General features: G+C 37.8%; 1 protein-coding gene across 6 annotated transcripts in view; it reads left to right on the forward strand.

Moving 5' to 3' along the window:
• Positions 1–13,660, forward strand: part of DACH1 (dachshund family transcription factor 1) — a 370,149-nt gene that overhangs the window by 237,713 nt on the left and 118,776 nt on the right. For 3 of the 6 annotated variants that reach the window (XM_055802571.1, XM_055802572.1, XM_055802573.1), the window contains exons 4-5: positions 10,759–10,914; positions 11,456–11,628. In XM_055802571.1, coding sequence (XP_055658546.1) covers positions 10,759–10,914; positions 11,456–11,628 — 329 coding nt within the window. The remainder of the gene's footprint in view (positions 1–10,758; positions 10,915–11,455; positions 11,629–13,660) is intronic. The other 3 variants (XM_055802574.1, XM_055802575.1, XM_055802576.1) reach the window with 1 other exon arrangement.

The following is a 13,660-nucleotide window of genomic DNA, read 5'->3' on the forward strand; positions in this document are numbered from 1 at the left end:
CTTTAGTTCAGCTTTTTTTTTTAAAAAAAAAGATCATCAATAACAATGATTACCTGTAATATGTTAGCCTCCCTGCTTTGCATTTTCATCCCTGGTGCATCTTTTTCTGAAAAGACTCAACATGACTTTAGAGCGGCCTCCTCACTTGATTTTAGTGCTTCAAGGCCTGTGTATCTTGCATCTTTTATTTTTCCATACTGTAACACAGCTGAAACACGTTGGGCAAAGTGGTCCAACTACTGGTATCTATCCTTCTATTTACTGAAGACATTAGGAAGCTTGGGATTGTCACTCTATGCACTTTATCTATGTGTACTTTTTGCACTTCAATATATTTACTGAGGATTTTCTGCCTTTTTTTTCTGTTAGTTTATTGTATTACAGGACTATCGGCTGTACTTAGGTGTCCTGAAAATCTGCAGAATTTTTCTTTTTGTATTAAAGGCACAGTAAAAAGGTTAATATTTTTAAAAACTTTTTGGGTCATTCAAGATAATTCTTTAGGAAAAGATAAAGAAAAGCAGAAAGATTAGTTACTGAATAGGGATAGGGTGTATTGCTTTGGTTTGCTTTTCTTGTTTGTGAGCACTGCTAAAACAGAATTAGACACTGTAAAACTCAGACTAGGCATAGTAAGGGTCAAAAATCATGGTCCAAACCAACTGAGAAAGTGCCTACATCAGACCAGTGTAGATGGAAAGCACAAACTCCCATCCAAATTTGTATTTTCTGCAAAGCTTAGGCCCATAGACCTGGATAACAGTGCTGTCACTTATAAGCTCAAACCTGCATCTTCTGGATCTGTTTTAGTTTCCACTGTACTAGAAATGAAGCCTGTCATACTGAGCCTATTATACTGATTTTATGGAGAAAAAAATTGAATGAACATACCTTCTTTCTTTATAAACTGAAGCAACAGGGTATCTTATGCTAAGACAACTGAAATCCATGTTTCCCAGAAAGTGTTCTGAACATGAAGTTATAGACTACTTTGCTGGGCATGTTCCGTCTCACCTGGTCTTTAAGCCTACAGAAGATATTCATATACACAATTACATACAATGAGGATATTGAGTAATATATTAATTATCTATTAAATGGGAATTTTTATAAATTAGCCCATACAATAGTCAAGATGTTCACTAAATAATTTGTGATGTTCATCATGTTCGAAGAGAGATAAAGAAAATGTAGTTTTCTGCTGATTTTGGTTGACTTCTGATAGCTCATTAGTCTTCGTATTATAAAAAATCTACATCAAGGGATTAGCTGTAGTTCTAGTTTTCTGCTCTGAAGTTAACATATTTGCTCAGGTGTACCTGACAGTAAAATGTTGTCCAGTTGTTATTTTCCTGAATACAGTGCATACAACTGCATCTATTTTTTTGTTTCTTGGTGATGTGACAAATTTACTTTCACGTGTCTAAATTGCATTATCTTCTAACATCATATAACCATAGAATAAACTGTATATTATCTATGAAATGGTAACAAGTTAGGTACTTGTGAAACAAGACAAATGGAAAATCTATTTTTAGGTAAATGTCACCCAGCCTGTAACTGACTTGCTGAGCTTTCACTTGTGTTGGATAATTTCATTATTAATTAAATAGAATTTTAAGAAAGCTTTTCCTGTGTTAGTATTTTCAGTGAAATAATGAAGGATTAGGATAAAATATAACATGTATTCCATGGGATTCATTGTCACAGTAAAAGCATCCTTTCCCTTATTAGTTTGTATAAATTCGGTGTTTTCTGGTTCATGATTAAGCATATACTCTGATATTCAGCATGAAGAATTCCATCTTATTTCCTGGAATTACCAGTTTGTCCTTCAGATTTATTTATCAGAACATAAATACAGAAAGGGTGAGGAAAGCAGGTACATATCTGGCTTACAGTGCCAAGTGCAGTTGCCATTTCTCTGCCGCTGCCAATAGAAAACTTCGCAATAATATTAAAACAGTGAATGAAGCAGTCACCACGGCTTAGGCTAAAACATATTTTTCAGATTTCTACTGTTCTCTGCAAAGAAGAAATGGTATGTGATTACAAAGGTTCTCTTGGCCTCTCCTTTATGTATTTCTGTGGGAAAAATTTTATCAAAGAATAGTCTTTTTTTGGTCTTTTTTTTTTTTTCTCAGAATTTGCTGCTATACTTATTTATGCTCTGTTGTGATACTAGCAGAGCTACAAATACCAGACACATCAGCCTACTATGTTAGAGAAAATGGTAAAAACTTTCAATTTTCAGGCCACATTGCTCATGGCCTATTTAAGAGCATAAGCATGATTATATAATCAGAAAATAATGAGGCAAGGGTTTGTGAGGAGAAAAAAAAAAGAAAAAACAACACCTTATCTAGAGCAGCATACAAAGTATTCCACAGAAGTCTTGTGAAACTTATTATTTTCTTATATTGTAGCTCTTGCTCTCCTGATATCTTTGTGATATCAGAAAAGGCAGCAATACTTTTTTTTAAAAAAAAATATCAATAATATTAGACAGATGATACTGTTCACACATGGCAAAGGTCTTTTTCCTTTTAATGATGTAGCAGTAACATAGAGGTCTTATGAAAGTGCCTTTATCTGTAGGTGTCTGTACAGTCTCACAATGTTCATATATTGCAGGTAAATACTACAGCTGATTTAGGGGACTGACTTGTTAAAAAATGGTATCACAAATTTATAGCAATTCAAAGTCTAAAACACCAGGATTTGATTTGGACAGTTTTACGAAGAAGGTTCCTCACTGTCAGGATGCTAAGATTACTGGTTTTTAGCACACTGATTATGCATATTTTCCAGTGGACATAAATAGCCTAGCTAGTGAATGGTCCACTTCAGAAAAATGAGCCCACACAGCTGATACTGATGCTTTGTTTGGTAATTGTTGCTGAGATACAAATTATTTCAGCAAACACAGACGATAACGTCAAGATTAGGGGATTGAAAAAAGATCCGTAGTACACAAAAAGGAAAAAAAAAAAGTATTCTTTTAAATTGCTAGTAAAAACTCAGGCTGTCTTTTGTGTTTTTGTTACGTGATATCAGTTGTGTACATAATAGTACCTGAAACCATCCTGAGCCAGGGCTGGGATTCATTTGCCTAAAGACAGGCTTGAAGTGTTCTCTGGGATGCCGTAAAATATCCAAGTTTTGCACATGAAAGGAAGAGGAAGACCCGAGGGCCTGGCAAATAGCCAAATTTTAATTTCTAAGATCCACCTGTAATCAAGAAAGTTTTGGCTTAGTTGCCTAGACATAGATATGTGCTACAGTCTTAGACACCGTTGAGTATCCTACCTGATCTACATCTCCAGAGAGCCATGAAGTCTGCAGGTGCAGTGTTGTACTAACCAACCCTGTAAGACATCTCTCAAATTATTTTGGCCATTTCCCGTGGTATGTACTTAAGCTGTTGAGTGGAGTCTGTGAGAAGGGTCACTGTAGTCCCTGTAACAAGGAGGTTTGGGTTCAGCTGACCAAAGGTAGGTCAGCCTCCCACAGACTGAGTTTAGCAGTCCTCCACAGCCTGTTGCCTATCACAGGAACTAAACTGCTCAGTTCACATTGTAGGAACCAAAATTTAGACAGACTAAATCCTAATGGGGACAGAATGAGAAAGGAAAAGGAGTAAGCGAGTAAGAGACGTCATTGTAAAAATTAATTTGGCATGTTTAGATCAGGGTTTGTTTGTGAGGCTGACATTGTACAGTTCAGTTTTCTGCTTGATTTTCTTGGCTGCATTACCTTCCAGTCCAGAATTGTTTCATTTATTATTATCATCCTTAGCTACCTAATTGTGCTACTAATGAATACAAATAATCCAGGCATCAGGCTTTTACAGACTCACTTCAGTGTACAAATAACGGTTTGTTGTGTAACTGCTGATTATGGGAGAAGGTAACTCACATTATGGACAATATGTGCTGAAATGTTGGTGATGGGGAAAACATTGAATTCTGCAGTCCACCTTTTAAATTATGAAAACATAGTTCCATCAGGTTGTCCACGATGAGTAAATGTGAGACAAGCTGAGCCCAGTTTTTAAGCATGTGTACTTGCATTTGGAACTTCTATTTCAATTTTTTGAGTGCTCGTATTAGCACTATTGCACATGAAATACATAGTTGGCTACCAAATTGCCTATTCAAGTGCACATGTATGGGGCTTGAGCACTCAACATTAAGCATTTGCATTTCAAAATTGGATCCCTTGTGCTTGAAAGCCTTGAAAATGCTACTCTATGGTCAGCCTAGTGCAGCGTCAATTGAAATGCAGTTTGAATGCAATGTAGAGCTTCCAATTGCTGCTTCAGAAAGTGTTATGCTGAATCTGGAACACTTTGCATAATTTAATTAATTATGCCACTAAAAACTGATTTTCTCTCAATTTAAAGCAAACAGCTTTTATGAGGGTGAACTGCAGCACCCAGGGATATCAGGTGTCCAAGCTTTTAATCCTATTACAAAGACTTGACAACCACTGATGGAAACTGGAAAAACATAAGCCTCCAGCAGGGCAACAAGTGAAGAGGAAGAAGGCAACAGATTTTTAATACTCTTTGAAACCACTGTAGACATTAAATCAAAATCAAATGTAAAAAGTGACATAACCGGTAGCTTGCACTTCGTGTGCAGACAGTGAATAGTGTCTAAGGAATAACACTTATTTTGCTTTGACATTAATGAAAATAACTGTTTCCTCTAAGAGGAAAATCGTTCAGCTTAACTAACATGAGAAAAACACAGCAAATGGCCAAGACTATTTGTATCTGTGTCTGTCCACTTAAAGCATTCAGGAGTGCAACAGCCTGTAGTTTGAAAGTGGTTTCCAATGTTACAGATTGGATTCTGTCTATGAATCATTTTCCTTATAAACAAATGTCAACAGACAATGCCAGACTATGAGTATTAAAGAATCTGTCACTGACTAAACACTAGCCTCAAAACTTTGCTTTTGGAAGCTTATCTTCTTTCTTCCAGTTTATTACTTGGTTTGACATCACTCTAAAACAATAGGCACTGTAATTTTAAGGCAGGAGGGGGTACTGATTTAGAAAAGCTCTAATTTCTGAGCGCATAAACGGTACCATAATTGGCAATCTATGACTGACTGTGCAGAATTCTTTGATCAGGTTAGAAAGGGTCACAGCAGAATTGACTCCATCTCTGTATCGAACATCAGCACGTAACATGAAATTAACTGTACTGTAGATGATCTTGCTAAAAAATATGTAAAATATCTTATTACTGGGAATTCACTACATTATAATTTTTTACATTTTATAAATGCAAACGTATTGCTTTGCTATAATATTAATATATCACATATTATAGATACAATATATAATTATTAATATATATTTATGTATTATATGTGTTCCTTTATATATTTGACATATATATATTTATATATGAGACAAGGTACACCTGTCTTAAAGGAGAAAAGAATCTATGCACAGGAGTCAGTAGGGCTCATTGAAAGGCCTTGAAACTAGATTTGAAGGAGGAAAAGGGTAAAACCAGGCTCAGATGAGTGTGGGGGTAGCATGCCAGTGTTCAAGGGATGATATGCTAGCGAGGTCCTTTGATCTGCTGTCTTAGTGGAGGTATGGGATGGAAAGCCATGTGGCAGCAAAGATGCAAGAGTTATTGATGTGTTAGGAACCACAGAAGTGCCTGAGAATGGTCATGTAGGAATTAAGGCTTCTCCCACCCAAAAGGTGGCAGAATCAATAGCCCAGCTGAAGTGCATCTGCACTAATGCACTCTGCATGAACAGCAAGTAGGAGCAGCTGGAAGCCATTGTGCAGTAGGAAAATCATGACATAGTTGCCATCGCAGAAACATGGTGGGATGACTCACACATCTGGAGTGCTGCAATAGATGGCCATAAATTCTTCAGAAGGGTCAGGCAAGGAAGGAGAGATGGTGGAGTAGCCCTGTATGTTAGGGAGTTTTTTGACTGTCTAGACCTTGATGATGGTGATAATAGGGTTGAGTGCTTATGGGTAAGAATCAGGGGGAAGGCCAACAAGACAGATATCATGGTGGGAGTCTGTTACAGACCACCTAACCAGGATGAAGAGCAGACAAAATATTCTATAAGCATCTGGAAGAAGTCTCACCATTGCTAGCTCTTATTCTAGTGGGGGACTTCAACTTCCCAGGTCTCTGCTGGAAATACAATGGAAAGGAAGCAGTCTAGGAGGTTTCTGAGGTGTGTGGAAGGTAACTTCTTGACACACTTGGTGAGTGAGTCACCTAGAGAAGGTGCCCTGTCGGACTTGTGGGTGATGTAATGGTCGGAGGCTGTTTTGGGCACAGCGGTCACGAAATGATACAAGTTTTAGATTCTTGGAGAAGTAAGGAATGGGGGTCAGCAGAACTGCTGCCTTGGGCATCTGGAGGGCCAACTTTGGCCTGTTTAGGAGCTTAGTTAACAGAATCCTTTGGGAGGCAGCCCTGAAGGCCAAAGGAGTCCAGGAAGGGTGGATATTCTTCAAGAAGGAAATCTTAAAGGTGCAGGAGCAGGCTGTCCCCATGTGCCAAAAGAGAAGCCAGTGGGGAAGAAGACCGGCCTGGCTGAACAGAGAGCTTTAGCTGGAACTCAGGGGAAAAATGGAGGGTTTATGACCTTTGGAAGAAGGGGCAGGCAACTTGGTAAGACTACAAGGATGTCATGAGGTTATGCAGGGAGAAGATTAGAAAGGCCAGAGCCCAAGTAGAATTTAATATGGCTACTGCTGTACAATAAAAAAAAATATGTTTCAATACATTAGCAACAAAAGGAGGGCTAAGGCGAATCTCCATCCTTTACTGGATACAGGGGGAAACATAGTGACAAAGGATGAGGCTGAGATCCTTAATGCCTTCTTTGCCTCAATCTTTAATAGTAAGACCAGTTGTTCTTGGGGTACTCTGCCCCCTGAGCTGGAAGATAGGGACAGAGGGCAGGATAAAGCCCCCATACTCCAAGAGGAAATGGTGAGCAACCTGCTACAGCAGTCAGACACACACACAAGTCTATGGGGCTGGATGGGATCCACCCAAGGGTATTGAGGGAGCTGGTAGAAGTGCTCACCAAACCACTTTCACTCATTTATCAGCAGTCCTGGCTAACCACGGAGGTCCCAGTTGAGTGGAGCTTGGCAAGTATGATGCCACTCTACAAGAAGGGCCAGATGGAGCATCTGGGGAACTACAGGCCTGTCAGTCTGACCTGAGTGCCAGGGAAGGTTATGGAGCAGATCATCCTGAGTGCCATCATGTGGCACGTGCAGGACAACCAGGTGATCAGGCCCAGTCAGCATGGGTTTATGAAATGCAAGTCCTGCACGACTAACATGATCTCCTTCTGTGACAGGGTGACCCGCTTAGTGGATGAGGTAAAGGCTGTGGATGTTTTCTACTTAGACTTTAGTAAAGCCTTTGGCACCATTTCCCACAGCATTCTCCTGGAGAAACTGGCTGCTCATGGATTGGACAGGCGTACTCTTTGCTGGGTAAATAACTGGCTGGACAGCCAAGTATAGAGAGTAGTGGTCAATGGAGTTAAATCCAGCTGGCAGCCAGTCACAAGTGGTGTTCCCCAGGGCTCATTATTGGGCCCAGTTCTGTTTAATGTCTTCATCAATGATCTGGATGAGGGGACTGAGTGCACCCTCTGTAAGGTTGCAGACAACAGCCAGTTGAGGGGGTAGTGTTGATCTGTTTGAGGGTGAAAAGGCTACAGAGGCATCTGGGCAAGCTCAACTGATGGGCTGAGGCCAGTTGTATGAGGTTCAACAAGGAGGAGTCCCGGATCCTGCGCTTGGTTCACAACAACCCCACACAACACTACAGGCTTGGGCAAGAGTGGCTGGAAAGCTGTCTGGTGGAAAAGGACCTGGGGGTGCTGGTTGATGGCCAGCTGAGTATGAGCCAGCAGTGTGCCCAGGTGGCCAAGAAGGCCAATAGCATCCTGGCTTGTATCAGAAATGGTTTGGCCACAAAGACTAAGGTGGTGATCATCCCCCTGTATGAAGCAGTGGTGAGGCTTCACCTTGAATCCTGTGTTCAGTTTTGGGCCCCTCACTACAAGAAAGACAATTAGGTGCTGGAGTGTGTTCAAAGAAGGGCAGTGAAGCTGGTGAAGGGTTTAGAGCACAAGAGGAGCAGCTGAAGGATCCAGGGTTGTTTAGCCTGGAGAAAAGGAAGCTCAGGGGCCATCTCATTGCTCTTTACAACTATCTGAAAGGGGGTTGTAGCCAGGTGGGTGTGTCTTTTTTCCCAAGTAACAAGCAAAGGGACACGAGGAAACAGCCTTGAGTTATGCCGGGGAGGTTTAGATTGGATATTAAGAAAAATTTCTTCACCAAAAGGGTTGTCAAGCATTGGAACAGGCTGCCCAGGGAAATGGTTGAGCCAACATCCCTGGAGGTATTTAAAAGTTGTGTAGATGTGGCACTTAGGGACATGGTTCAAGTGGTGGACTTGGCAGTGCTAGGTTAATGTTGGACTTGACGATCTTAAAGATCTTTTCCAACCTAAATGATTCTATGATTCTATGGTTTTCAGTGGATTGTTTGGTGGTATTATTATTGTTATTATTATTGTTGTTATTATTATTATTATTAATTTAATGAAGCCCTAAGTACTGTAAAACCAGCTTTAATATTTACGTACACATGCCCTAAGATTGAATGAATAACCATTTGGAACTACCTGTCTTTCTCTATTGAATCTACATCAACACCTACATTTTGGCTAAAATTAAATAACATTAACTAATTTTTTGTGTTTAACTCTCATTTCCAGAGTATTATTTTATAATAGAAGAATATTCAAAATAAGTAAAATATTTATGTCATAGTGGCAAAAAGCAGAAAATCAGAAAAAAGAAAATTACAGGGAAAAAATGTCTTTATCCAGCTAAGATTTAGCTCATTCAATTACATATGTTTGAAATAGGCTCATTTTTTTGAGAGTCTCTTAAGTTCTCAAGATACAAGAAAACATGTTCACTTCTCAGAGCTGATGAGATTCAAATCATGTATTAACTAACTCAACTATGTATGCTGCGTAAAGGTTGTGACAATTTCTTGTAAAATAATAAAAGTATCTGATATAATTGATTCTTTTCATTGTTTCATGAAATTGCTTTGTTTGATTGTAGGAGGGTTTGGACTGAATTTTCATTACCTACTTCTGAACAATTTACACTGGGATTGAGACAGTATTGAGCTAATGAGTTAGAATTTATATTGAGCCTTAACTGATTTCATGAAGTAACTAGGGAAAGAAAATCATGGTAATAATGTAGTATTTTTCATTATAAACTATGTTGTACATCTTTTACAATCAGGTTTTTAATAGATCTAGAGAAATTAAATTGGAATTCTACCAACTTTTGTGCTTTTGTCATCTGATGAAGATGATGTTAAAAAATGTCAAGACTAATGTGCTAATCCTGTTTCTACTGAAGTAAGGAGGAGGTAGTATCAGTTGTTTTTCAGGCCCTGTTGTTCATTAAGTAGTAAAACATATATACAAAACCGTTCAGAAATAGGCACATTGCTCTAATCCCTAATGCTAAATAGTAATTGAGTATAGATTAAATAAGTTTTAACTGATGCTATCCTAAAGTCCTTATCAAAAGAAATTCCCATGAAAGTAGTAGAAACTTTCAAAGTCAAGAGGGTGAAATTGTGCTCTACATGAAAAAGGAAACAATCATGTATTGCTGATGGGTATATTAATACTGCTGAGAATGCATGCATATATACATACTTATTAATATATTCAACCATTGTTTATTGATTGTATATGGTAAATAAACTCATATAATGAGTGTATAGATAACTTTGTATGCATAAACATACATATACTCAATTTCAGCATTATACATAAATATGCAGCATGAGTAATGTAAGTCATCAGATTGGAAGATTTTAAAATTTTCATTATATATAAATGTAAAAATTCATAATGTTATATGATTTTTTAGTATTGTCCTTTAGTAGTACCCTTCTTTTTAATTCTGTGGGTATTTTTTATGAGGAGGACTACATTAGTGAAAAAGAGTATTTCTCAAATATATGAGTTATTGCTCATCTTAGCACTTATTTGTCCACATTCTTCCTTGCTGTTAGTCTATTCCACTCCAGAAGACTGCAGGAATCAATTAATAATCCCTTATTTTTTAATTAATAATATGAAATAAAAATTGAATTTACAAAATAGAATCATCAGACAAACACATATGCATGCATGTTGGTGCCCTCAGTAAATTAATTTTTTAGTTACTTCCTATAATGTTTTAATTATTCACCAATAAAAGAAGAAATATGACTGTAGTTTAAATTTTAATTGGCATAACAGGCAGTATTATTTTTTTAGTTTTTTTCAGGAAATTATATTCTCTCACACATAAAGCAAATGCCATATATAGTTTTACTTGCTAAGAATGGCAAAAGCGTATGTAAAATATACCCCAACACAAATTTCATGTGAATGAGCACAACTATAATACTTTTAGGTTTGTGTTCTAACTTAACTTAAAAAAGTTATCCTTACATATCTTTTTTCAGAGGGTGGAAATAAACACCTCAAAACTCTTTCCCCCAACCCACATATTAAAAAAAATTATAAAAAAATATAAAATTTGCCACGTGCAGCAAAGGTTAGATTGCTGGCCTTTCTCTAAAATTCAGACATTGAAAATTAGGAGTTTTCCTTCATCCAAATAATGTATATTCATTCCCCACAGGCAGCAGTGATGGTTCTTGGGATAAAGAAAAACTTCAGTCTCCCCCCACCCAAGGATCACAGGCCTCTGTTAACCACCCCAACTTGCCTGGACAGCATAATGTTCCAGTTAGCCATCCTCTCAACCCTCTTCAACAGAACCACCTTCTGCCAAATGGTACGGGTTGACATCTTTCAGCACTAACATCAGCAGTTTTCCAATTCCTGTCTTTATTTTGTGTTTATATAAATAGGCTGTGAAAAATCAAAGATGTGGGAATATTGGAATACTTCCTTTAAAGTGTTATGCAGGGGAAGCAGAGACAATAAAGAACAAATACATATGCAATAAAATTGATACTTAAAATAACTGCTAACCTGTGCATCAGTGGCATAATAATGCATTGCTAAGGCACCTTGCAGCAGATATTAAAAAAGACAATAAACAGCCATTGCTTAGCAATGATATCATACATTACACTGATATGAACAAACTAAGAGGTCTAATAGTCTCTCCTTGTGGCTAGAAACCCTCCATGGTTGCTAGTGATTTACCTATACATATCCCGGAAGAGAACTGACATATAGTTGCTTTGTCCTATAATGTGAACCGAACCATCTTGTCATCCATCACTTGAACATTATCCATGAGAAGGAAAAAAAAGACAATGTTTTAAAAAGATGCATAAACCTATTTCCCTTTTTTTCCCCCTGCCCAGGATTGGAACTTCCTTTTATGATGATGCCCCACCCGTTAATTCCCGTGAGCCTACCTCCAGCATCTGTCACGATGGCAATGAGCCAGATGAATCACCTTAGTACCATTGCCAACATGGCGGCAGCAGCACAAGTGCAGAGTCCTCCATCCCGCGTTGAGACATCTGTTATTAAGGTAACTATATTAAAAAAAACAATCAAACAACCAACCCAACACAAAATTATAGTATACTCACAACTGTCATAAATATTATAAAGGTGGGTAGGTGTCAAATGTAAGTCATAAAGTCAATATATACAAGAAACCCAACTGTTGTAGCTCTGGGAACACAGTAGGCTGCTGGTGGCCCTTGTTTTCTTCTCAGTTCTCCTCCCCCTATCTAAATCAGTATTAAAATAGTGCTCAAGTTGAAGCATTTTCATACAGAATACACAGCTTTCTGGTTTCTCATATTTCATCTAATGGTAACATTCCTCAGGATATCAAGGAAGAAATTACTCCTGTCTTAAATGAGTAGAGATTGTTCCTCCAACTTTTAAATCTAAGTATTTGAACCAAAATGCTGCAAATTATCTGAAAAAGGCTGAAAGGCTTGATACTTTACCTCTGCAGAACCTAAATTGCCGAATCCCAGAACAGAATGAAATGAGGTTGCACAGAACAGACCCAGTAATCTGCAGGCCACAACTGTGATATTGTAGAGTTGTCTCAAAAGTATCTGATATCTGGTATTGTCTACCAATTTTAAGGTTGCTTGCTGCCTGTAACTAAATTAATCTGGTGATAAAGGTATTTAACACAGGCATGGTGTCTTCTGAATGAAGATGTATTTTCATTTTAAAGGCATTTCTTCTTTACCACTAGATATTTATAGTTTGACTTGACATTTATTCCGATATCTACATTTTACCTGTTAGCCTTCTTTAGTTCTAATAAATGAGATACAGAAAGTACACAAGCTTTTGTGCTTTTATGTAACATTCATATGTTAGAAATAGATATGCAAAGGCAAGGTTGTTTGGTATTTTAGGGCTGTTTTGGAAATCACAGAATCACAGCATGGTTTGGGTTGGAAGGAACCTTAAAGAGCATCTATTTCCAACTCTGCTGCCATGGGTGGGGACAGCTTCCACTAGACCAGGTTGCTCAAAGCCCCATCCAATCTGGCCATTAATGCAGTTCCTCTGACAAAAATTAGGTATACTTAAAACCTCTTGGACCTTCAAATCCAGAGTTGCAAAAGTTTTGAAGTTCGTGATGATGTAAGCAGAATGAAGAGATCTGAATTTATTAAGACATTCAACATTTTTGTGCTCCTTTCCTCTTTAACCTAACAAGACGAGAATCATAAAGAACCATTCAGTTAAAAGTCAACAAATGTATGTTGCTGTTGACTTAGAAAATTATGGTCTGATGACCTAATTTAGGTACCTGCACTTTCAAATGTAGGGTCTCCTTTGGAGTCCTTCAGTGGCATTCCTTTCTCACCTTTGATGACATGGGGAGTTAAGACATTGTTTTGAGAAGAATTGTTTCTTTAGGTGCTATGTCAGAAAGTCTAGATTCCACCCTAATGTCCATCTTGCCCATGACCTGGGAATATAAACACTGCTGCTAACTAACTATTCAATGGCATGGTGGTTTCTGCAGCTTTTTTTTTTTTTTTTTCCGGTTCTTACTTGACCAGTCTTTAGTAAGAGTTACATGATACTGAAGTGCTCTGGAACATGCGTGGTGCTCTATTTCATTCTAAATTTATTTTCTTAATTGGAACAGTGACCACTTGTATTACAGAGGTATCTAAAAATGAAGATTGGGATGGAGCACATGTTAAATGCCACCTGACAAGTATGAATTACTATGGCAACAAAACTTTGTTTTCACTGTTTTTCCTAGTTTTCCCTTCTTTAATTTTCTGTGAGCTATTTGATTTCATATTTAAGAGTACAAAATTTGACCTTCAAGAGCATTGGTACCCTTCTGTTTCTAAACTTTGACAAGCTCACTTTGAGCTTATGAAGTTGATTTACAAGCTAGTTCTAGCTGTTAAAGTTGCCTAAGTTACTGTGGCCTACATTTAAATATGTCTATGGGAGCATACCCCTGATCTTTGTCTACAATTACCAAATCAGGTACATCTGAATTACAACATAGCTCTGAGGCTATGTGAAAAAATGTTTCCTTTTGTGGAATGCAGGGCCTCGTG

The sequence above is a fragment of the Falco peregrinus genome, chromosome 4, assembly GCF_023634155.1.
Source record: "Falco peregrinus isolate bFalPer1 chromosome 4, bFalPer1.pri, whole genome shotgun sequence".
NCBI classification, from domain to species: domain Eukaryota; kingdom Metazoa; phylum Chordata; class Aves; order Falconiformes; family Falconidae; genus Falco; species Falco peregrinus.